Source organism: Buteo buteo, chromosome 13 (genome assembly GCF_964188355.1).
Source record: "Buteo buteo chromosome 13, bButBut1.hap1.1, whole genome shotgun sequence".
Taxonomy (NCBI): domain Eukaryota; kingdom Metazoa; phylum Chordata; class Aves; order Accipitriformes; family Accipitridae; genus Buteo; species Buteo buteo.
Window position 1 is genome coordinate 34,887,734 of NC_134183.1, and position 25,974 is coordinate 34,913,707.

At 39.4% G+C, this 25,974-nt stretch overlaps 1 protein-coding gene across 1 annotated transcript; it reads right to left on the reverse strand.

Moving 5' to 3' along the window:
- CA12 (carbonic anhydrase 12) lies at positions 1-25,974 on the reverse strand. The gene is made up of 10 exons (XM_075045539.1): positions 25,744-25,974; positions 22,540-22,560; positions 15,153-15,332; positions 12,466-12,608; positions 11,466-11,561; positions 9,678-9,741; positions 9,058-9,215; positions 7,856-7,982; positions 1,588-1,672; positions 1-562 (listed from the first exon to the last, which is right to left on the reverse strand). The coding sequence occupies exons 1-10, from the start codon at positions 25,832-25,834 to the stop codon at positions 478-480; spliced, it is 1,050 nt and encodes a 349-aa protein (XP_074901640.1). The 5' UTR covers positions 25,835-25,974; the 3' UTR covers positions 1-477.

The window sequence follows — 25,974 nt, forward strand, 5'->3', positions numbered from 1 at the left end:
GTATGCTGTGATTTTAAAAACTGTATCTGCTGAACAACCTAGTTCAAATTCTTATCTCAAATACACATTGCCCTTTATCTTGTTTATATTCATGATGCTAAAACCAATACCTTGATTTAGCAGGGAAGAGTCCTTGTAGATTGATGAGTGTCTTCAGACTTGAATACCTGTGGGAAAATCTGTGCTAAACAAACCATAAAATGGGAGTTTAGGATTAACTGTAAAATCAATTAAAAGACCCAGACTCAGTAAGCAGCAAACATGGAAAGAATGTGGTGAGGAATTTAGCTCAGGAGTATTCACTGATCCTATCTCCCTGGAAAACAAGAGAACAAGGGCTACAGAAAACTTTTGGCTGGTACATTTTTAGAACACTCTTGAGGCTTATCTTTAGCCAAGAACAAGAGACATGTTCCACCAATGCAAAATAAATCAGTGCTGTGAATGAATAGGGGCTTTTGTGATAGAGCAGGGGCATCAAAGTTTGGAGATGTCTTCTTCCTCCTTGTACGTGCCTGGTTTGTAGATGACTCCTCTGTTGTCTTCACCTCCCTTTTTGCAGCTAAAATAAAAGAAATGTGTTAAACAATTGTAATTCTGATGAAGGAAAAGCACCATTGGTTACTTAAAATGGTCAATTATGCATGCATGAGATTATTTTTCTCTGTACCAGTGCAAATGTCACAGTAGCTTATTGTTACAAATATTTCAGGAGAATGCATTCTGTGTGGCAGAGTCAATGCTGACTGCAAAGGGATCAGGCTGTAGGAAAGTTTGTAATCTTAGTCTTTTTTCCAGAATTTGGCTTTGGTGGCAAATAGTCTGGCTAAACGATCTCTTGTCAGTACAGATTTCTTCCCCTTAAATGAGGTGACCTTTGGGAGAAGTTTTTTCTAAAACTTCATTCCCCTCTTGTTTCACTTACTGTTCTAGGAAAAAATGAAAGGATTAAAAAAGCAATTAGGAGCAGCAATGCTAGCAAAAAGAACAAGAAAAAGAACAAATGGCAATTCAGAAACAGAAAAACTGGGTAAGTCTATTATCAACCCAGCCTGCTTGTCCTGCTTAGCCTGGAAAGGGAGTCTCATTTCCTAACTGCTAGTGGGAGCAGTCAATACCCAGAGTAGAAAGTAGTTTTGTGTTCTCCCTGGTACTCACATACAATTCCCTATTTCCTTTCCTTGTATCTTTTAAGGGTTTACATGAGCACTATTCCAGTAATTATTATTTTGTGGAAAAACAACCCTATATAGTTGCTTTTCACAATACCCAACCATTCCTACAGTGGCAGAATGGTGGCCACTGTGGCTCAAAGGTCATAGCAAGTAGAGGCCTTTTAGTCATATAGGTATATTTTGCTGGCAATAAAATAGAATTACTTTGGAGTATATGATACAGGAGAAATAACATCTACAGTGATAAAAACAAATCAAAGCTTGTAGGAAGAGATTGTATTGTATAAAAGATCAAACATTACCACTATTGAAAATGTGCAAGGTTTTGGACACACAAGCACTTCTTTGTGTCAGAAGAAAAATTTGGTTTGACTTCTTTTCCTGTGATGTGACAAACAGCTGGACATCTTACCTTTTCCTCTTCAGTAGCCAGAAGGCTACTGCAAGAATGATGAGAACTCCTAGAATGCAGGCTATCACAACAGAAGCAACAAAACCTAAGAAAAGAGGGAAAGCGCATGAAACAGTTAATTTCATTTACTTGAGAGGAGAATGTTAGCCTCTAATCTGTCATAACATTTGCATTCTGCATCTGCAACCTTCCTACAACCACTTTGCAATTATGGAATGGATAACTTTGCATAGATGTATACTGGAAGGTCCTAATCCCACAAATGGATCCACAGTTCACAGTGCTGTGAATTTAGACACCTGCTGAAGTCACAAAGCCAACATGCAGGCACAGGCATAGCAGATCAGAAACTCTTTGGGTTTCAATGCTATAATCTATGAGAGGGCATAAGCAAAACTGAACAACTAAACCCAGGCAACTAAGGATGTTAAATTTGATGCCTTTTGTTTTTTCAAGGCAGAGGAACACTGTTTAATGTGGACAGCTGAAGAGTGATATGCTTTGCTCTTGAGAACATTGCTTAAAGGCATCTATGAAGGTAAGAATGAATTCAGGATATTAGTGTGAAGAACTGAGTGATCTCATGTTTGCATTGAGATGTTGAGCATTATCATTATAATGCCGTCTCTGATAATGACCTTCCTATATTTTTGGCAATTAAAGTATTTTTATTCATTTTGGCCTTCCCAAAGACCCTGAAGGTGAGCACACTTTTCTTAACTGCATTTTCATAATTCATGTACACATTTTTTTAATATTTTATCAAATGACTGTTCCTCTCTAAGGAACATCAGAACCGTCCCAGAGGGAAGCTGACAGGTATCAAGTATTCCATCTAAATATTTTCTCTTATTAAATAAGCTATTGAGAAAACAGAAATGTAAAACCCGGAGTTTAACCGTATCCCATTTAACCCACTAGATGCTTTATTAATTTTGAGTCCAACTGAATAGAAGAAGCTTGCAATCTGTGGAGTTGAAAAAACCTGTATTTTAAAAAAGGGGAGTTTTGTTATAGTAAAGGTGCATCAAATGGGCAACAAAATATAACACCAAATAGATAATTGTAGAAAGAGAGCTTGTAGTTTGAAGAGGAAGGGTAGGGGGCATTTCTGTTTGATGAGAAGACCTTCTTGCAAATTTAGTTAGATAGTATTTCAGCATGGTGCTATAATCAGAACTAGACACCAGTTCCCATTTAACTTGTGGGCAGTGGAAGGTTTGAACATCATAATAAATTTCAGCTGCAAGTACGTGAAGCTGATTTTATTAGAATAGATTGCTGACAGGCAAAACACATTATAAACATGTTTGAGTTTTTCTGAATAATCCTTTAAGATTAGAGACATTTTGAAATGTAGTCCTTGTTAATAGTGAGCATGAATTTAGATTTTAATTACTGGCATCAAAAGGCGGAGGACCGAACGGTTTGGTCCGTTGCATTTTTGATACAAAACACAGCTCAATGGCCCCATCTCGTGGTGTCTGTGCTCAGGTGAAGATAGCAGCCCTCAGTCTTGATACTGAAAAGGCAGAAAAGTTGCTCTGAAAACCTGCTTTAGTAGTGGCCTAGAGTGTGCACAACAGGATTTCTTTCACAAATTTCTGTGGTTGCCTGACCCAAGCCATGGTTCTGTGTATGGTTTCTCCTTCCCTTCTTAGTAAGCATCTGTGGTACAGCTGGCTGCATCAGGCTCGGCACTTGCAGCCAGCAACCAGGTGCACTTTAATTGCACTTTGACAGGAACCCTTTTTTTTTTCCTTCCCCTTAAGGTGAGGGACTGCACCTGTGAGGGAGCCTTTGTGACCATAGTAGGTGGAATGTGAGATTACAGGGGTGATGAATACCTTTTTTGAAATGGGTAGAACATTTTTCTGTGGTTCACTGATAGAGTCAATGAGCTTTTGTAATTAAATATACTTAGACTGAATGGGGTTTCTATTAAAGTAGTGCTGAGCAATGCCTTTCATAGCCATAGAGACCAGTTCTTGGGTGAGAACAGCAGGATGGGCAATAACCCATACAATTCAACCCTGGTTGAGTCATGCCAAGTTTAAAGATACATTGAAAATGCTTTTATAGCTGGTGTCACCTCTGCATGGGAGCCAAATGTTATTCCTGGGTTTGGCACTGGTTCACAGCAACAATTTTGAGAAAGTCACATCTGGGTCAAATTTTCCCTCATAGATGGAAATAATAATGCTTACACTATTTCTGTGAAGTGTTTAGAGATTCCTGGATGAAAAGCATAGTATCTGATTTTCAGTCACTGGGATCACAGATTGTAAGTCTCTACCTTTTACTTTTAAGTATTGAGTGTGATTTACACAGAGAAGGTAGTCAGGTGCTGAAAGGTCAGCTTAAGAAACAGATGGAAAACTGCATTTCTCACTTCTGATGAATTGAGAGAGTAGAAAACATAAAAGTTGGATCTCTAGGATTCCATGGTGAACTGGTCTTAAACATAAGGTACCTGCTTACTCCAGAACTTCCGTTACTTCAGTAAGTGTTTCTGCAGTGGCATTGCTATAGTAGATTGTCTGTGCATGGATTTAAGAAAGACCCTGCAGAGGAAGCCTTACAGTCTCAAAAACTTGGCAGCCATATTGCAAATCCTGATTCTGCTGTTTAAAATCATTGTACATAATCTGACTTGAGCAGAGATTTGAAGGGGATTACTAAAATAGCCATTCTGGACCTAACTAGTTCTCTAGCTGGCAGCTGGTGTTTGAGATTGGAGGTTTGGGAAGAAAGTTTTAACCCTCTTCCTGGTCATATGAGAATGCCATGGGGGAGAGGGATATTTCTAGCTGGCCAATCCATAAAAGCAGAAAAAGGATTGGCATACTCTAGTTCTTTCCCTTTTTCACTATTTAGCAATCTTTTCATTTACTCAAAATATTGTTTGTGCAACTAATACCAGTTTGTATATTAATCATGGGGCTATTAAGGACTGTTGATGATTTGGTAAACCTGTAATTTTCTTATATATTTTGGTTAGAATCTAGCAACAGAAGAATTCCTAATGTAGTTCTTATTTTAAAATGAGATTAAATTGAGGCATTTTTCTGTAACTGTTATACTCTGCAAGTGGCAGCATAGGGACTTGATAAGAGGCTTGAACATAGAATAGAATATTATGACTATGGCTTTATATAGTATACAATGAGAAATCAAGGAACAGAACCAGCAAAATCCCAAGCGTGACTTGTGTATGCCCTATGTGAGTTGTATATAGTCACAGAAATAACTTTTGTCTAACGCAGGTCATATTACAGTCAAGAAACAAGGTTTCCACTTGTTACCAATATAATATGAACAAATCAGTTTTCTTAGCTGATAAATTGATAGGGAGGTTGTTCTGTTACTTATTCTTGACTGAAGCAGTAAGATTTAGGTTATTGCCTAGTGCAGAGAACTACACATGAACAGAAATTGAGGAGACTCTCCATCATGCATAGCACAAAGGTATTAATGATCCTTAAGAAAGGGAAAAATCTTATGTTTTGTTAACACGTGAGCTGATGCAGACTGACGCAAAATTTTGGTAGCCAACAATACTCAGTATTTTGTTTTAGTCAGACCTTGAAACTGGGCTTCAAACTATAAACAAATTAAAATGAGAAAAAAGACAATTTATCAGAGTAACTTCTTTCAGCAGTAATTCAAAAGCAAAAATGGTAGTGCTAAATAAAAGAAGAGTATAACTAAACTAAGCTAGTTTAGACTTAAATATTTAGCTATCTGGTGCTAGTAATGGGAAAGACGGTAAGATACATTTGGCAGCAAAGAAACAAGGAGACAAATGGAGAAATGACAGCGAAAGCAGAAAAATGCTTCAGCTGCTTGACTGCAAAGAACTAGTGTGGATGCTTACAGAGCTTTGCACTGTAGTCTCAACAGGCTTGGGGACCTTTTTTTGAGGTATCTGGAATGAATGCATTTCTAGCTTCCAGAATGAGGGTGGGAGATGAAAGCTACTCAGCTATTTTGGGGGAAAGTCACTGTTCTAGGCCTTTATTTACAAACTGGAAGCTGTGTACACACAGGAGGGTCCTTGAGAACCTGAGCACCTTTCAAGATGCTCAGTAAAAAGTACAAAGTCATATAGTGATGACTTAACCTATCAGGTGTAACATCTTCAGCTCCTTAATCATACTTTAAATAAAAGGATATGTTATGCTGTTTCTCTGCACCTCAAAATTGGGAAGTATCCCATCTCTTCTTAAATTGCTGCCCCTCCTTCTGTGCTGCAAGTTAAAATAATTGGTTTTCTAGTCAGTAGTTTTCTGCTGAGTGTACAGAAATGAGAACCTGGGGTATTTTGGATCCCTGAACTGCACTGAAAACTGTGTATTGCCTTTAGCACTGTAGTCTGCCCTTCTTCATATACCTGGTCCATAAGCCTTCTCCTAAGGATCCACTATGTTAACTGCAGATAGAATGGTTAATAAAACAAAAGTCAGGAGATGCTGCAGTTAAGGAGATGTAGCCTTTGTTGCTGAAGCTTTGGAGATTATGAAATGCAGAGATTTAATGCAGAGCTGGAGAATGGGAAGTCATGGCTTGTGGTTCAAGCCATATAGTCAGTCAGCTCAGAGCTGTTAAATATTTTTTACTCCAGTAAAAATACAGAGAAATGAATAACTAAATCATTAGAACTCAATGAGAGAAATGTGCTTAAGTAGCAAGGACAGTAGCATCAACATGCTTATTTAAATAATTACTAAGTTATGTGCAATAATTCCAGAGAAGGCACTCAAAAGAACCTTCGTGGTAGAATTGTGTTCCTCTTATGGGAAGCTTTAGAAAGATTTAAAAATGTTTCCATGAGAACTGAGATGGTCCCCAGCCACAGAATGACTTCTGAAATTGTCTCTGGGTTTTATCTCAAAGATGGGAGATTTGCTTCAAATAAGGGCCACATGCTGCTGATGCTCCACAGTGCTCTGGTTGGGAGTTTTGATGCAGCTAATCTGACAAAGAGACCAGCCAACTTTTGGTGGCAAATCTAAATCTTCTCTGATTTCAGAGAAATGTTTTGGCTGGGATTTGTTTTGGCTGATCTCTAATTTTCACTTTTCTCCTTTATAGCTTTATATTAGAAAAGTTATATTATGATGAAAGGGGTTGTCTGCTGAGGGGAACGGCAAGAACAGCTACTGCAGTATGCCTGCAGGGAGAACTGTTCCCTGCAGTGGCTATTGTGCAAAATTTCCCAATATAGACAATTCCTGTGTTTTCCGTTCTTTCATCTAAACAGTGAAGAAACTAGCAGGCAAAGTTGAAATGATGTGCTAACACGTTTTATTAATTTGAAAGTTCACTGCTTGGCCAGTCTTTTTTGTGAAGTCTGTTTTTTCTTTTAAAAATCTTTTACTCCCAGTTTCAAATATTGTAGAGGCTTGCCTAGATTCATCTGCCTTCAGTGTATGTGCCAGCTTCACAACTGCTTAAGGGTATTTGTTCGCAAGACAACACAGAAATTGGAACAATACATTTTGCACAAACAGTATACTCGAATGCCTTATTGTGGGGCACAGCTAAGCTTCTCACCACAGCTGCAGGTTTTTGTGCACAACTCGCGCCCCAAACCTATGCACTGTCATTGTGTAACACTGTATAATTAAGCTTTTAAATCCGTTCTTCCTCATAAGATGGCAAATTTTTTTTTCACTTGTAACACTGGATCATACAATCCAGTGTTATGAATTATTTTTGTTTTTTGATTTTTAATTCCTCAAGGATTCTATGTAATTTCCCAAAACCAGACTCCCTGAAAGGCAAAGCTGTGATTCCCTTTAGATGTGTGGTCTGCATAAAAACAATCCTGATATTGCTGAGAACCAGCAAATGTCGCTGGTGAGACAAGGCCAGCTCAAGCACTTTATGCTGACTGAAACAGCTCAGCTGTAGAGAACTGTTTAGTGTTTGGAGTGACAGCAAGTATTTCTGCTAAGCATGACAAGGCCAAACATGCCTTCCTTCTTTTATCTCCTTTTCTTTGGTCAGAAGGGTTGCAGGGCTTGCCTGATACCCATTGTGGAGAAAAACCCCTTCCTATATACTCTCTGAATACCTTATTCTCGTACAGTTGCCCATGCAACAATGCAGTAAGAGAAGAAAAGGGAACAAAGTGAACTGCGGGAAAATAAGATTGCTAGATTTTTGTAGTGGTACAGTGCAACAGGACTGCCACTTCAGTATTTCAAGTTTACACAAATCACTGTGCACTATGTCTTTGCATAGAGGCATTCATACAACTTACCTTCACGGAAGGAGATAAAAACCAGTCTTTCATGAAATTCCTGAACGTTTCGGAAGTTGTCAACCATTTCCAGGGGTTCTGGGTCATCACTCTCTGTGCAGTACATGGCTGTTTCCAGTGCCAGTAACTATAAAGGGAAGCACCCTGTTCAGCTCCCAGAATACGGAAGAAGCATTGCCAGTGTATGATTACTGAGAGTGTGTGTTTGGAATCAAAGGGGTAGTCAAAGGGAAGAGGATACATTAAGTAATATTGAAGTCTTGCGTGACCTGTGAGTCCAAATACAGAATAATGTGTAAACAGTGTGACACCTCCAAACTCATACCTATATTTTGTTTACATCCTGATAAGATTAATCCTACTTGGTAATTATCCACCAGGAAAAATGGATGGGAGGAAACATGGTGGCCCTTTGCAGCATGTTCTCCGTAGCACAGTCTAACTCCTAAGCAGTACTAAAAACTACTTTATGGAAGACCTCTCTACTTTGGTAAAGACATGATCTGGCAGAGTGGACAAAGTTAAGAATGGACTTCAATAACAAAGAGCATGCAGTAATTTGATCAGAGATTTTTGATAATAACTTTTTCCCCTGTGTTTACAATTAGGTGAATCAGAACATAGTGATTGGGAATTTATAGTCTATGTAAGTGGCCACCTAAGAACAAAAAAAATTAATCAGGTGAGCACAAAAAACATAAGCTGGAGAAAAGCCAGGGCATTCAAGATTGACAAGTAACACATCACATGCTTTTTAGAAACAACATCTACCCAACCTGTCATACCTAAGTCAGTCAGGATCAAAGTAGCACTAAAATACTTAGTGAATAGGGTTCAGCCATGAAGCCTGAACAAAAATGCTCTGGAAGTGACTCATGGAAAGACTCAAAGCAGGAAGTAAGTACATAGTGAAAACAGAAGGTAATCTCACTTGACTGTGATTTTTCAAGCTGATACTATACCAATTGCTACGCAGTTGTTGGTCCTTTATTGATTCTGGTCAACTGAAAACATGCTAACTAGAAGCAGAACAGGATATTGTTTTATGTCAGTTCTGTGCTCTTCTTCCCAATTAAGGGATTTTAGCAGTGGTCATCTTTCGGTTTTACAGGAACGTAAGAGAAATCCAGGAAATGAGAATATGCATATACTGTTCTTTAGCAGACAGCAATCAGGAAAACATGTGCTGTATTTAAACTTGCCTGCTCTTGTGAAATTTTAACGGGGTGTCGGAAAACTGTCCAGAGAACGCTAGGGTAGCAAGGAGGAGTTGTCAGGGATCCTTCATAGCGATAATACTCATCCAGTCTGTCAGGAAGCAGTTCTTGAATATTGAAACCAGGGACTTGGACCATCTGATCTAAAATAGGGGATTCATGTTAAATGCTGCGTCATTACTACACAGGTAGTGTATCAATGAAGTGAATTTGCTTTTCAGTAAGTAGGATATTTTTGGTCATATCACTAGGAAAAGAAAAATACATTTTAACAGAGATGATCCCAATTTAATAAGGAATACAGCTTTCTAGGTTTCCTGTGTAGGAATCTTGTTTTAGATACCACATCAGAATTCTATAACATAAACTGTGGCCATATTAACCAAAAAACACCATGTGCAAGAAATAAGGCCCAGTCAGAAACACATGGTACATGCTAGCCATACACTCTTCATAGAAATGCACTGCATTTATAAGTCTTTCACAGTTTGTGACAGATTTGTCTGGGATTTCTGGACTGTTTCTTCAGCTGGTTTGATCCCTCTCAGGGTGACATCTGATACTCTTAGCCATTTGCAATCCAATGCAGGTTTATAGCCACTCACCTTTGTATTTCACATTCCGGAAGTGCCTGAAGATCTTTTCGTAGGATGGGTTGAAGGGTCCAATCTGTAATGAGCAGACTTTTAACAGCTGTGCAAATCACCGCAGTCTGAATGAGTCTTTGCTTCTGCACACAGCAGACAGCAGTATTTGATGGCCTCTGCCATAAGGCAAGTGTCTCTGCTGTCCAGATATTCATATACTAGAATGGCATAAATACTCTTTTTCCTCAAAACATTAACACTATCCTCAGAACCTCAATAACACTCTTACTCGCTTCCAGAGCTATTAGGGCTGCTTTGTCATAATACTATCTAACAACTGCAGCGTAGACCTCTTGTGAGCACTTGAAGGACCCTGTTCCCCTTGCCTGTTCAGCATGCTGTGCAGATGAAGAGAAACTATTTCTTTTGAGAACATTGCAGGCATAAGGTCTCAACTGACAGGGTTCTCAGGTCATCTACTGGTTTCTAGTCGAAGATGCATTTTTCCACCCACAAACATTTCTTAGTCTGCTGCTCCTCACAGTCCAGGAAGATAAAGAATGACACTATTGGGTACCACAGGGACACTGGCAAGGGCTATAACTCAACTATCTGGCAAGGGCTATAACTCAACTATCAAACAAGACCATGATTTTCAACTGCTACCAGTAGCTTTTCAGTCTCATAATCAATGCCTTTTTTATGAATACTTTAGAGCTGGTGATTAGCAACTCCTCTGACAACCAGACATAGTAAACTGGTGTCCTTAGATCAACTGTAATAGCCACCAGCTGTCTGAAAGTTTTTGAAAGACCTAATCTCCATTGTTCCCCTATTTGATTTTTAAACACCATTGCTTAGAAATAACCAGAATCCCAGTATTATTCCCTAGCATAATATACAATACTCTGACACTTTTCACAGCTGCAACTTCCAAATGAACTGAAATTTAACAGAAAATTATTGTCAAAGTCTTAGAGCTGCTAGGAAGTGAGCTTGGATAATATTAATGAGAATTAGAGCTTTTTCTGCTAACTAGAACATTTTCACTTTTTTGATGGAAATGCGAAAACCTGGGTGTTTTCAGATTTTTTTATGCGGCAGGAAATCCTCACTTTTAAAAATCATCTTTATAGTTATCTTTCTTACTGAGGAGTTTTAATCCTCAAGAAAAAGGAGAATTATATATGTACAAGCTTCTAAAAATTTTTCTTTCAGATCATTATTATCTTTAATTGCTTGTATGTGGGGCTTTAGAGAGGAAAACTGGAAAGCTGTCCTGTCATCTTAAAAAGGGCACTGAATTTACTTGTTTACTGTAATCTGTGATTCAAAGAATCTGGGAAGTTTGCAACCTGAAGACTGTAGTCAAATTGTAATTACATATAGTCACCAAAGCCAGGGTTGTGTCTGCCTATGCCTCTCTGCTGTGTTAAAACTGCTTCATGCTACAATGGGCAGTTTTGAGTAAGTGAGCTTGAAATTCACTGTTATCTATTGTTTGATAAACTCTGCCGATCCTTAGTTTGTAAATGAATGCAAAAATGAATTTAACATAGCTGAAGTTAACTTACTGAAAACCATGAGGAAATACTTAGAATTCCTCTTCTCTTAAAATTTGTTTCTGTTTATGTATGTGCTGCTGGAATCTTGCCCTTTTTTGTGAAAGAGAAAAGGAAGAGCCTTAATTCAGCCACAGCACTGTTAAACAATCTAGGTAGTTTTATATGTTAAAGGTCTGTGATGACTTAATGATTGAAAGCATATTCTAAACAAAACAAACAAACAAAAGGTCCTGCATCCTACCTCAAGAAGAACAGCCAAAACTGCCAGTCCATCCACTTTGTCCATTGCTGCTGTTATATCTGGATATTTCTCAGAGTTATAATGTACAACATGCAGCTACAAAGAAGGAGATACAATGTTATGGTAACCTCTGGGGCATGCTCACATTTCTGTTTCACAGCTAAAGAGGACCAGTGTAGCCACCTCAGGCTAAGACAATACAATGGGATCCTTCAGTGATTTCTGGATGTAGTGGTTAAGATCTTTTCAGAGAAAAGCAAAAGGTCCTGAAACTACCACTCCTGCTGTAGCCAAGTTATGCTCTGTTCCCCACCCCAACACCCCGCAATGATGGGGGGAAGAGGATAACTTCAGTTTCAAGGCATCTTGACTGTGGTACTAGTAAATTTTTCTGAAAAAGTAACACCTTAGCACTATTGGGGCTCTCCAATGTTTAAAATGCAAAACCAGGTGTTAAATGTAACTAGAGAAGAAATGGATTCCTCAAGTGCTGTTATGCAAGCAAATTATTCTGACTGATTTCTCTTTTATTCATTTTGGGGTAAATATCCAATTGGTACTGCTTTTCAAAATCTATTCCCAAATCCATAATTTAGGATTAGAAAAGATAACAAATAGTTCTTCACTGGGTAGAAGGTGAGTAAAAGTAGACAGAGAAGCAATGTTGTGCAACTAAGAGATATACCTGGTTTACAGAGAAGAACAAAGATGTCAAATATCTAGCAATTTGCTTGAAATTACTCAAGTGACCCACTGCCAGCCCTGAGTTTAGAACCTAAATTCTAACTCCCTGACTTGTGGCGTATTCATGAAAGTACATCAGAGTCCATCCTTTTTGCAGTGCACAATGCATTTTTTTAGTATATACCCAGACCATGAGAACTTGGATTAGAACCTTGCAGCCTTGTACAGTCATATACCCAAGATAAAGATCTCGCTTTGAAACAGCGAGACCTGCCCAGCCTCCTTTGTTTCTTTCCCTGATCTGAACTTCTCTTACCTCTGCTGCAAAATGCTTCCCACTGACTGTGTGCTCTGAGCCTTCTGACTTGTTTCTGTTTCCCCAGTGTAGGTGAAGTTGAGATGCAGTGTATTCAAAAGGGAGGTTTCTGATGCACATAGTAGGCGACAGATACATTTTCACTGTAAGCAGACCAAAACCAGAGGGGAGCAAATGATACCACGGCTTTCAAGCACAGGGCAAATAAAAGTACTGTGTCTAAGTATATTATGTATGGAGCGTGAACAAAGCAGATTCTTAACTTAAATCCATCTCAGTCTGTGGTAGGAGATAAACACTTTAGTTGTCTTTAACCCTTTCTAGGTAATTCAGGAGAATTCAGAATATACCCTTTTTCTATTTTCTTAAACTGAAGGAATTAAATGTGAGAATTGTTGCTAATGGAAATCTTTCTTCTCCCTGAAGAATGCAAAATTATCTCAGTCCTATTGAAGAGTCAGTTACTGAATGTGTTGAAGCAAAACTTAGGCTTGTGTGCCTTCTGTCAATCCCCTTATAGTGGTTGAAAATGGCTTAATAACTTAATATTTCTCATGGTATTTTTAAACTCTTGTTATATTGAACTCCTCTGCCTCTTAATCTTCTTTTAGGAGCATATGGCAAAACCAAATAAGCTTCCCCCTCTCCCCGCTCCCCCTGAAACCCAGATCATTGATGTCAAGCAGCAAGATAATCACAGGCCTTAAGAACTAGCATTTCCTCTCTTGACATTCTGGAGGGAGACCTTTATATGCATTACACTCCCTTCTGCTCACTTATGCTCTCCAGTGTGGAAGACAGGCTGGGTTATTTTTTTGTGTGTAGAAATTACAGTAGTAATTCTCAACTCAGCAGAAACTGACTTGTTCACTTGAGAAGTTTGGTACTTCATAAAGCAACGATTTATGTAAGGAACAGATCAATTTCTTTGCAATTTATCTTTATTATTTTCCAGTGTGAATACAACTTGTTTCTGGAGTGTTCCAGACATGTTTTGCAGGGGAAACAAGGCTCGAAACCTTAATGAAGGAACAGCTGCAAGCCTATGTGTTTTTATGCTAGTGCTAAAAAGCTTTTTTTGAGCTCTACTGCTTTCAGTCTAGCTGAAGTAGGTAATTGTGTCTGGATTAGCTGGCTGCTGAAGTACTATTAATTATATGTAGGAATGACTGATACCACAATATTAAGCATCCTACTGATTTCCTCTCTAGCTATAAGAGAAGACAGCAGCAGATGGTGTAATGATCACTCTAACAGAGGTTAATTTTTCATTACTCAGAGCAATTAAGGTTTGTATCTGAGTGACGTTTCTAGAGTGGGTCGCATGTCCCCTGCTTTCTAGGAGGACACTGACCTTATAAGTGAATTCCCATTTTTACTGAGGGGGGGGGAATCTATTTTTGTCTTGGCTTTCATTAGGAAGTCGTTGAACTTCTTGTTTTAGGGGCAAGATCTGACAATGTTAGTGATGTAGGCTCTACGAGGAATTTGCTTTTACCTGTGCAACTATTATGTGAGGGACAAGCTCTCGGTGTTGTTCTTTTGTCTCCACCTGCTCTCTGGCAGCATTGAAGTCCACAATGACAATGTTTCCTTCTCTGCCTGTCACTTACATCAGCCTAATACATTCAACTGTGAGAGTACAATCTTTCACTCAGGACCAAGAAAGGCTCTTAGGAAAAGAAGGTTCACAAGGAAAGGGTGTTCCAGCCACTCCTAGTCTAAAGCAACCTGGTTTTGATGAAGAAATTGATCAAGAGGAAAACCAGGAACCATGCCTGAAGAGTGGGCTTATGATGTTCTAAAGAGCAGGTTTACCCCACTGAAAGAGTGAGAGAAAAAAAAGAGAAAAAAAAAGAGATGTTTGCATGTCGGGCATCTTTTAACCAAGCATGCCAGAGAAGACCAGAGGCAGAGAGTATTTTATAACACAGGTTCTTTTGATGCTTCTGCAACAGAGGAGGATACAAAGAAGGAAGGCCTTATAACTGTTCTTATTTCTATGTCTTCAAATGTTTCAGGAAGGAACAAAAAATGGTGATACTATATTGCTGGTATTGTATATTGTGTCAATATAGTAGACCTTTATGAGACTGCATCTTCTCTGCGTTTACCCACTGTATTGACCTTTGGTTTAGTACTACAATGGAGGGCATGTTTGAATGCTCTTTCTAATTATTTTTCTGTCTTTTTATCTATCTGTACTGTCTTACACTAAAGAGGGTTTCTATCTCAAGTTAAAGGAACAGAATGGTGCTACTAGATTTTTGTTTTTCCCTCTCCCCTTCCCCCCATAATTCAGCTGTGCTTTGATTAGACTGGAATGTCAGAGACCCATTGCACCCATATTTTATCAGTTCATCTTTTTTTAACATAATCACAAAGTCTGTTTCTGTTTCGGAGCACTCCAACCAAAGTAATAAGAAAAGCTCAGGAATTAATTCTGACATGCCTACAGTTTATTTAAAAACCATAGTCAATTTGGCTTACTGTGAATCCGTTTGTACTTTAGTACATTCCCAAGTTTCCCTAGCCTGTTCTCTAGATGTAGGTATGCTGATGTGAAAGCTTCATCATAAAAGTTTAATTTCATTTGATAATCAAAGTAGTTCACCCATGAAATAAAAAATGACGAGCTCCAGCAACTCTTTCCTTCACAATCCCTTGCTGTCATTGAGCTTCCTTACCTGAATGACCATTATTGGTTAATGTAAACTGGTCAGTGGAGGGCACATTATAGCCTATGAATTCTAAAGGCAAGAGATTAGAATCATACTGGAGAATATCTTTGTGGAAATCTATTGGCGACTGGAATACTCCTCCACAAAATGGGTATTTCTTTGGCCAGGCCTTCTCTCCATCAGGACCTGTGTAAATTAACAAAGAGACACATTTGTCAAGCCTTAACTATGCAATTAATATAAAAACTCCCCTGTTTCAGCCTTCACGCAAAATTTGGAAAAGGAGCCTTTTCTGAATTTTTAAGACTTTTTTTTTTTAAACTTAATTTCATCTTTCCAGTGTGCCATTAGCTAGAAAAGGGCCAAATGCCAATAAAAATCTCACATAGAGACACTCTACCACCCCTCTATTGTTTTACAATCTCAACTACTGTTGATGTTACACTCTTGGGGAACTGCAGGCCTGGTAGCTCACCAGGTTAGGCCTGTAGGCAGCAGCACCACAGCCAGCCACAGTGCCTCTGACCCTCTCATGATGGTATTGTCTCTCTTCAGAGTGCACAAGTGTGACGAGTAGAGTTTGGATCTGTGACAGTATTTGGATTATTTACTGACATGAGTTACTTTTCCCTATGGAAGTAACAGGCATATGCACAGTAATGCAGCTATTCCAGCCTTCTGAAGAGAATTGCTGAAAGAAGTGACTTCATGTTGACAGAAGAAAGTTTCCATACTTTTCAGTACATAGAAAGCCAGACCCTTATAAAATTCCCTTACCATACAAACTGTCTGGCTCTATCTACTCATGTTGCATAATGGACAGTGAAAAGCTAACTTGCAAAAATGGAAGGTGTTATGACAATTTGACCTGCAATAACTTGCTCAAACTCTGGTGAAACTTTTCTTCATCACAGTCTTTTGCCCTAGGTAGGATCTACAAAGAATAGATAATATCAAGAGATTTTTAATTGTGCCTTTGTTTTAATTACAGATTAATAGCTAGCAGCTGTTTACAAGCTGTAAGCTGAGACCATTTGGATTTAAATACCAAAAGAGGTACTTGCAACTTGTGTTTCTTCTTTACTCTGAAGATTCATCATAATTCTTTCTAAGGCAGGAAGGTCTTTTGGGATCACCCAGCCTGATCTGTATAACACGAGCCATTGGACCTCTCTCGATTAATTTCTACTTCAATGAGGCCGTATCTTTCAGAAGGGAAAAAAAATCTACTCTGCCTTTAAGCATTGCAGGTAAAAGATACTTCATTAGTGCCCAATGGATAATTACTCTCCTTGGTAGCTTGCTTTTCACTGTGAGTTTGTCTAGCTTTGACTTCGTTTAGATAGTGATTGCTTTTAATCCTTTGCTTAGAAATTGAAGAGCCTCCTGTTAGCATACTTCTGTCCCTCATTAAAGTATTTATAAATAGAGGACATAGTTTCTCAATTCTCTTAAACTAAATAGATTGAGTTCCTTGAGTCTTTGGTTAGAAGGCTGCTTTTCCAAACCTATAATGTTCCTTGTGGCTTCTTTGAAGTCTCTCCAGTGTGTTAACATTTTCCATGAATCGTGAATGCCAGAATCTAATGTTAGATTGGGTCATCAGTTGCAAAGTAAGTTCAGATCTTTTCTGAAGGAAAATTAACAATCAGGAGAATATTATTAGAGACTCACTTTTTAACGTGAAAGACAGTTTCCAAGGATATGGACAGTGGAGGTGAATGTGATTTAAACATAGTGCATGTGACAGAATTGGCAAGTTCAGTTCTGGTGCTCAAAGAGAGCCTTACTTCCTTGTTAAAGCTCTTCAAGATTATTCAAGACATAGGTTAGCACATGGTATTGTTTGCAGTGTGGATACTCAGACTCAGTCAGTGCTTTCCAGTATAAATAGGCCTTGATGTTGCTGTAACATAAATCTTTGACTCCAGTTCGCTGCCAATCACATTAATTTCTCTCCTCTTAGATCTTCATGGTACTATCTTAAAGTTACTGAAATTGAAATTCATTTTAAAAGCTAATACATGTTATGCTGACATTATAGAAGACTGTATACTGTCGTCTACATAGTTTTTGGCAAATAACAAATCCATCCAGAGGAGCATAAATTCCACACTATGGGATATACATATTCAAGAACATTTCCCAGAAAAATATATATCAGGATATACCAGGAAATGATAGTTTCTTGAGGTTGAAACTTGATGTGCAAGTCAATGACACTGAAATGTAACACTTTCCGGGGAGCTAAGACTACAGCAGTGTCAGAAAAAATTGCTGAGAAACCTTTATTGTAAAAAGACTTCAGTAATTTTAAAAGGCTTGGGGTTTCCACGTGCTGATAAGATAGTGAGTTTGCCAGAAGATGTCAATATATTACATATTGTAGGTTTGGAGACTTAATAATTAAGTAAATAATTTTTAATTGGTGCATAAAATAGAAGTCTAGTCCCAGCCAGTGGAAACCATGTCATGAAGTACCACTCACTTTTTCAGTACTATGTTTGGATGAATTGAATGCCCTTAAGAGCTGGCAACAGAGTATGGGAACTTCCACACCAACATCAGCAGTTCAGAAGGGAAACTTTTGTCTTTTCTATAAAATGTAGTTGTTGCAGTCTTTATGTACCTTGATCTTTATTAGCAGTTACCCTTTCCTTGACATAAATCTGCAACTCCACTCACAGACCTCTAAGCTACAGCAGTTTTTGCTTATCATTCCTGCTCAATTAAAAAAAAAACCAAGCAAACCAAACAAAAAGCCTTTTTTGGTACAAAACCAGTTTTTCTAGAAATTCTGCCTTTTGTCACGTAGTCTTCCTAATTTCAGTGCCTCAAAACTCCTGTCTCAAAGAGCTGAGCTCACTGCAGCTTGGGTTTGCATATGTGAAATTGAGATTTCTGTGGTAGATAAACCACACAGCTGGAAGGCATTTCTCAGCTAGCTCTGTTGAAAATGAATGATTGATTGTGAACCGGATTTTCCTTTTTCTGTGCCAGCACATTCAGATAAATTCAGTGGAACTCACATTATGTTTACAAAGGCTCTGTCTGATCACTACTGAATAAAGACTGGCATGTGGATGTATTAAGATTGCCCTGTGCTACAAGTCCCAAAAAGTATTAACATAAGAAATATTGCAAAAATACCTTAGTAGTTAATACCCTTCTTTTGTGACAACATTTGTGACAAAGGGAACAACCCAGGCATTTCAGATGATGTTTGCTGCTATGAGGATCCCATCAGGACTGTCAGCAGAGCAGTAATTGTGCCATGGGCCTGTCCTGCGCACCCAACACTACTATTCCGCTGTTGGAGCGAGCAAATTAAGGTACGGAGCTGTTGGTATAGGTGGAAGTAGGACCCCTCCTGCTACCACTGCGCCCAGTGCAGCCAAGAACACTCCCTGCTGTAGGGAGTGCAAACTCAGGTTGCTCAAATCCAGCTTGTGGGCTGCCTTCTTGTACATGAGTTTCCAGGACCATGTTCTCCTACCACGCTGTAAATAACCATAAACCTGACTGTGCCCTCATGGCTATTTTATAAAAGATGTCTGTAAATAAAGTAGTAATAATTCTTTGGATAGTCTTGCTGCCCAGCTGCACAGTGAGCTGAGCAAAATACCCTCAGCACCATGGCTGCACGCGTCCATTGTATCATCTCCTTTGGCAGCTTTTAGCTTTCTGTGCCTAAGCCTTCAGCCAGCCTTGCAGCTTAGTGCTGCTGGGTGATGCAGGACAGATGTTCCTTTAAGAACAACCATGGTGTCTGCTCCCAGCATGTGTACATTGGCTGACTTGAAAAAAGAAGAAAACAGGCCTATAAGACACTGCTGTTACCAACAGACTTTTGCTCTGATGACCAATTAATATTCATGTTGCTTGAGCTTTTCACAGGGTGTCGAAGTTCTCTTGATCTGAAGCAAACTAATGTAGTAAAATGCATTGGGTCAGTAACATGGGGAATGTCTGTGGCATTTTTGCAGCCAGGCAGAGCACTCTGCCCTGTTTTCAGCCAGCTGGAAGCTTTATAGCTGCCGTTAGCCCAGGGCTGAGTTAGCAGTGAAGGCTGAGAGTCCAGGCTCCCTGCCACAGTAACATGACCCCATGGTTTCCATTTCGCTCAGAGCACAGGCGGAGCTCAGTCATACCATTCTGTGTACACATATCCAATATGTGTGTGTCATTCACATATGTGTCCAGAGGGAAGCTTGTGAGATAGAGGAATTGCCAAGGGCTGTAGCTGTCCCTGCTACTCCATTCAAGTGCTGTATGAGAAATTTTGGGCATGTTCTAGTGCGTTCACTAAAGCTGGCATTTCCTAAGGGAAGTGGAGGGGTCTTAGCACAAGTTCTCAGCACCTCACTGCATTGGAGTATTTGGCAACAGTAAAACTAAGGAGTTTGCAAGTTCAATTAGCCTGAGGTCTGTTACAACAGTTGTTGTGTCTACATTGTAGTGTGAAGTTGTCCCCTCACATGCTAAAGCACATTAATAATTCTGTTGGCTCTATTAATTTAAACTTGGCTGTAAAGCTAGTTTCCTCCATTGTAGCTGCTTGTCCACTCTCAAGGAGTGATTCTGGTTCTTTGATTTCATTCCAGCCCTCTTACATTACAGAAGCAGAAAGCCAGAATCTGAAGAATTGAAGCCCAGATCTCCAATTCTACCAATTTACTTCTGGGGCAGAGGATTTCAGGCCTGCACCTTCCAGCCACACAGCAACATTGCCAAAAGCTGCATGCATGTGCTATCCTGAGCTATGGGGCAACAATCCTTTTAGTTATTTAACTGAAAACACTTTTCTCATTATACACTTCATCTACTTTGTCCATTTTACAGAAGGTGAAGCAGCCCATCAGAGGACACAAAGCAAGCCTATGTCAGAAGTGGCTGAGGGCTCATGCCCCAGCTCACTGGCCTGTGCTGTTTCTTCCAGGCACTTTTTCTTGGGCTATATACAAGAGTAGTGAAATCAGGAAGAACAAATAGCATTGCTACAGTTTGGCTAAGGAAGAGGCAAATAGAGGAGAGGTTTAGCCTTTATTGTATCTGAAGCAGTGTCCTGGTTTCGGCTGGGATAGAGTTAATTGTCTTCCTAGTAGCTGGTATAGTGCTATGTTTTTGAGTTTGGTATGAGAAGAATGTTGATAACACTGATGTTTTCAGTTGTTGCTAAGTAATGTTTAGTCTCAAGTCAAGGATTTTTCAACTGCTCATGCCCAGCCAGCGAGAAGGCTGGAGGGGCACAAGAAGTTGGCACAGGACACAGCCAGGGCACCTGACCCAAACTGGCCAACGGGGTATTCCATACCGTGTGATGTCCCATCTAGTATATACACTAGGAGCAGTGGGGGTGGGGGGATCGCCACTTGGGGATTAACTGGGCATTGGTCAGCGGGTGGTGAGCAATTTCATTGTATATTCCAATCCTTTTATTATTACTGTTGTCATTTTATTAGTGTTATCATTATTAGTTTCTTCTTCTCTGTTCTGTTAAACTGTTCTTATCTCAACCCACAAGTTTTACTTTCTTTTCCCCATTTTCTCCCCCATCCAACTGGGTGGGAGGTAAGTGAGTGAGCAGCTGCATGGTGCTTAGTTGCTGGCTGGGGTTAAACCATGACAAGCAGTAGTTTCCATTATAGCCAAGCCAAATGCTCATTTCTTTGGAAAGCTTGCACTGAAGAGATAAGGCCTGATCACCCGCAGTGTCATCTTGCTTTGCCACCATGCCCTGAGCTGTATCAACATTCAGTTTTACATATTATTGTACTTAACAAAGAGAACTTTGATTGACAATCAGCACCCGGATTTCTCCTCCACCCTTAATCTTGTACTTGACCCTCATCTTGACATCAGTCTGCACTGGGATGATAATGGCTTGACTTCCTTTCCTGTCCTGTTGACCTAATTTTAGTGGGAGGCATTGCAAAGTGTTGCAGGGTTAAAGGTAAATGGTGGAAGGTGTAGGCTGCTGTAAGGAACGAGGATCAGCAGGAGAGTATGGAAAGGCTCTTTTCTGGCTGACTGCAGTCTCTCTAATCGCTGTTTTTCTCTGTGCATACCAATGTTCTACCTCTGCTTTTTTCCAGGTATATGAAAAGAACTATTCTGTACAAGTTCAGTTGCCGCTTTAATTTTTTTGAAGTTGCTTTTTTATGTTTTTCTAGATATATTTGAAAATCAGTAGTTGAAGGAAAAAAATAAGAATCTGTTTTGTGAACCTTTCCTCTATCCTCCTGTACATGCTAGAAATCAGACTGCAATATGGAAGTACTTAATAGGAACTGATGAAGTTGGGCATTAAGATTAACATACTCTGAAATAAACACTGGTACCCAAATTCCCAGAAAGGGAGAAGTAACTAACTTAAACAAGCATCACACTGGGAAGGAAGGTAAAACTTCTACTTTGATGGTAGTAAAAGAAGTCTTGCTTTCCTTACTACCCAGCGGGGTTAGGTTCATCTGATGGCTGCTGTCAAGGTGGAAAACGCAGGCTTTTGTTATTCAAACTGTTCGAAGCTTTTTTTCCCTAATGAGGATGTGAAGTATATGTGTGCATACTGGCAGTTACATTAATACCTATAAACATGCAGCTGACAGTTTTCCTTTTGCTTATGTGAAGCAAGTCAGGTAAACTGGAGCACAGCCAAAGGGAGTAGTTACTAGCAGCGAGTTCAATCTCAGAGGTTCTTTGTGTTGTCTTGGAACAGCACCAAAGGCTTAAGATGAAGCATTTTTTGCTGAGATTCTCAGTACTGCCTACTTCTCTGTGGGCACGTGGCATATAAAACACTACTCTGAATGAGGAAATAACTGGCCAGAGGATTTGATCAATTAAAAGAAAATCTCTAGATAATTATTCTTCCTGAGCAGCCATCAGATCCTTCTGGGTTAGTAGCTGACTTAGAGGATTAGTATACAAAATAACACTGCTCTCCTGAATATGATTTATTCTACCTTGTCAGTGCTGGGATTTTCAGGGAGCTAAGTCTCCAGTAACACAATACAGGTGACTTGCTGAACTCTGACTCTACTTAAAACTGAAGACCCATGTGGGTGGGGAGAGATATGCTCTTCGCAGAACTAGGCTGAAATGTGCTGCTGGTCTGTGACTGGTGGGGAAACAGGGTTTTGGGGAACCTCTGCAGTTGTAGGGCCAATCTTAGTCTGCTGAAGTTCCTGTCATTCTGCAAGGCAATTTAAAACCCAGAAACCCAGGTATGAAAGCTGATGGATGCATAACAGATTTCAAGACAACAGGCCAGATCCAAACCTGGGTAAAGATAGTGAACCTAGTAGGTTCTCACCAAAATACATTTGGCATGTTGTCCTTAAAATACAGAACAAAGCCACAACTTAGTATGTACAAGTTAGTTAATACTTACCAATATAAGACCATTTTGACCCTGTTTAAAGACAAAAGAAATATTACTGTGAATATCTGAAATTGATCTTGATCTGTAAAGAAACAAATTGCCACTTAAACCCATGTACTGAATTTTGCAGTACTTTTATCTGTCTTTCTAGCCCCAGATGTTGAACAAAACATAGACTCTTTCAAAGATTATGAACCCTTTTCACCCAAATTATAATTATCCCTGTGATCCTGCCCATAGAGGTGGCTTTCTTGTGGTCACTTAAATCCTGGAGCGAAACTTTTGTCAGGTTTTGATTTGTTGGGTTTTTTTTAATAGCCACAAACTCTCTACGTAGGTACATCGCAGATTTTTTTCTGGTTAGGAAACTAAGGAATATAAATGGGGTGTAGCTATAATGAACCACCTTGTGCCTAGTTGAGGAATTTGAAAAACATCAGTGGATTGCCATTGCTACACTGAGAAATGATGGACAGTCATTTCTGTACAGTGGCTCTGGGATTTGCCGACTGAAACAGATAGGAATAGATGGACTTTGGAAAAAGGGAATATGATACACGAACCCATATAACTCAGGGTATCCTGGGGGGGTTGGGTGAGTGTTAAAATGGTCAATATTCATCCATTGCTTAAGGAACTGAACTTGAGACAGTGTCTCTGCATGTCTTTGGAAATGTCTTGACTTATTAAATACTCTTTTTAATTTTTTTTTTTTTTTTTGGTCCTGAAACCTACTTACAGTCATTCAGCTTGCTGTGTAATTCCAGGTGCTTGTCCTGACAGACCTGAACAGTTCTGGTTATCAGGCTAATGCAAATCTTTACTCTCCACAAATTTAATTTTATTTCTGCTTAGAAAACAGTCCTGAGTTACAAGTCTTGCAAACACTCAGTGTGCGTGCATGCATGCATGCAAATATTTATTCTTACATACACATGTCTGCTCAGTACATGATTCTTGACTGCATTTCTTGTACTCTGAAGCGTGGTCACAGATACAGCTCTTCTCCAAAGAATATTGTGTGAAATGTTTGGGATTAATTTGTAAGGATGTGCAAAACAGCTGCACTTAGCTCTTTTGTATTGATATATGCTGGGAACACTAAGCTCTCTGCTTCCAGTTCGTTAGGACCAGTATGCCTTGTTCTTTTACACTGGAATTTTCAAAACGAGGTCTGTGTAATCATCCTGGCTGAAGTCCCCAGGTTCCTTGCATAGAAGAATTTGTGTACTGTCTTAGATTTCAAGATGAGAAACTTCATTCTCCTCTCCCCTTCTCTCTGCAGGGGATTATCTCTTACTGAGTTTTTTTGGGGGTGCTTGTGTCCTCTGGTCAGCACCTTCTGTAGGGAAAACTTGCATGAAGATAGCAACTGATTGTCAACAGGTTTCAGAAATTGCCACATCCTCATCTGAGTAGGGTTTGAAGAAATACTGGGTTAACTACAATAGCTGCTTTCTGCTCATGCTCCTACTGCCCATTAAAATGTGTACAAAGTGTCAAAACTATGATTTTTATCATCTAGAACAACCTTAAAATGGTCAATTTCAAAGTTTTTCAATATTTTGGGTGTTTGTGCCAATCAAAACAAAAATAAATGAAAGCTTAAAGTCTTTTGCCAGGTGAAATGTTCCTTAGCCTGTGAGCATTTTGATGATCTGCAATTCACTACCATTATGACTTTACTGATGAGCACAATAACAGCAACTAGTGTAGGTAGGGCTGAGGCTCATTTAACACTTATTTCATCTAACTTAGATCAGGAGATGAATAGATGACTAGATGGCAGAATCTTCTTGATTTTGTCTGAATGAACATGTAGAGCTGCAAAAGTGATTTGCTGCCATCCTCAGACTATCAGCAAGGTTATTAGCCTTATTCTGCTTGATAATGAAATAAGGCAGACTGTCACACAGTCTCCCAAAATTGGAGGAGAATCAAGAGAGTGTCTGATTCACATCTAGAAGGAAACTAGCAACAGCTCTGTACCTGTGAGCACTCTCCTGCCTCTTTGTTCATGTTGGGGTGAGTGCTTCTGTGTAACACAGATACATGTCCATCCATGGCAGAGGAGGGTCCTAGAGCCAGTGTATCTGTGTTTCACTGGTCAATATCCAGGGTACAAATATGTTTCCAATGTCAGTTGGGAGCTGGGAAAGTGGGAATGGTTTTAGTTACGACAATCTACGTTAGTTGTGTCTCTGACTTGGGTAGACGTCAGAGACAGGCAGATGCTGTAGCTCTTGCCATTTCTTGGTACTGAGCATCTAATTCTTAGAAATTCTCCAGCATTCCCTTCAGGACATACTGTAAGACATATCTTTTTGACACATCCTTTCACTTCCAAAGCTTCTGTGTTGTCAGAGAAAGCACCTGGAAAGCACCAAGCTCTAGGAAACTCTGCCGTTCAAGTGGGAGATTCTGCTACAGAATATAGCCATTTTTCAGAGGATATGTGCCCAAAATAAGAAGGTGACCTTAAAAGTTTGAATTCCGCACCTTATGTAGCTCATGTGAAAAACCTGGTAAAATGCTTGTCTTGGCAGAGCTGTTTATGAAACTGACAGCTCTGGATTATGCTTGAGCCTTCAGGATTTTCAGCCCACGAATATATGTGCTGAGTAAGTCCTCTTACACAACACTTTACAATGATTATCCCTCATATCCTGTAATAACACTAGGTGGATTATAATTAGCTAGAATGGATGAAAATTGATTATAATCAGCTTGAATAGATGAACACTAACTCCTAAAAAGAGAGTGAGGGCTGACCTCCTGAAACTGGTCCTGTTAAATATAAGAAAATGAGGTCTAGTATATGGGCTGCTTCACAGGGATTGCATTCTTTTCCTCTGGTTTAAAAATAAACAGGGCAGAGGGAAAGGTGTGATGCTTCCACTAACTCTGAGAAGGGCCAGTCTCTGCTTCATTCTATGAGAAACAAAAAGATCACAAAGCAAGGCATACTGACCATGCTCGAAGTCTGTAACACATATTAAATCAGAGCACAAATTTCTTTTTCCTATATGTATCAGAATGCCTATTCTGAGAAATTGAAATAAGGGTACTAACTCCAAAGAACTGCAGACTGCAACAATATACAGCTTTGAGCATGCTATTGAAATAGTAATGACTAAAAGATGCCAGTTTTCTGCATATATTAGCTGCCCTAAGTTACAAGTGACAATAAAATAGAAAGCTGAAAGACTTTACCATTCAACGGCGCTTGCATTGAGAGTTGTATCTTTAGGAAGAAAATAAGCACAGTAGCGACTGTGACTATACTGAAGCTCTTGGCTGACATCTCAAGGAAAGACTTATAATATTCCAACAGTTCACAGGTTCCTTGCACTCTGAAGAAACTCCCTTGTAGATATGTAGCAAATAGCAGAATGCACACAGAGCTTCTGCTAATGAGTTATTGCCCTTCTCTCCCCTTGTCTC

Bases quoted from the DNA above. Each gene is read 5' to 3' on its own strand.
- CA12 (XM_075045539.1), bottom strand. From the start codon at position 25,834: ATGTCAGCCAAGAGCTTCAGTATAGTCACAGTCGCTACTGTGCTTATT. The intron at 9,216-9,677 runs GTGAGTGGCTAT...CCCCTATTTTAG, and splicing joins CCGGAATGTGAAATACAAAG to ATCAGATGGTCCAAGTCCCT. The intron at 1,673-7,855 runs GTAAGTTGTATG...CTCTTTTCTTAG, and splicing joins TTTTATCTCCTTCCGTGAAG to GTTTTGTTGCTTCTGTTGTG.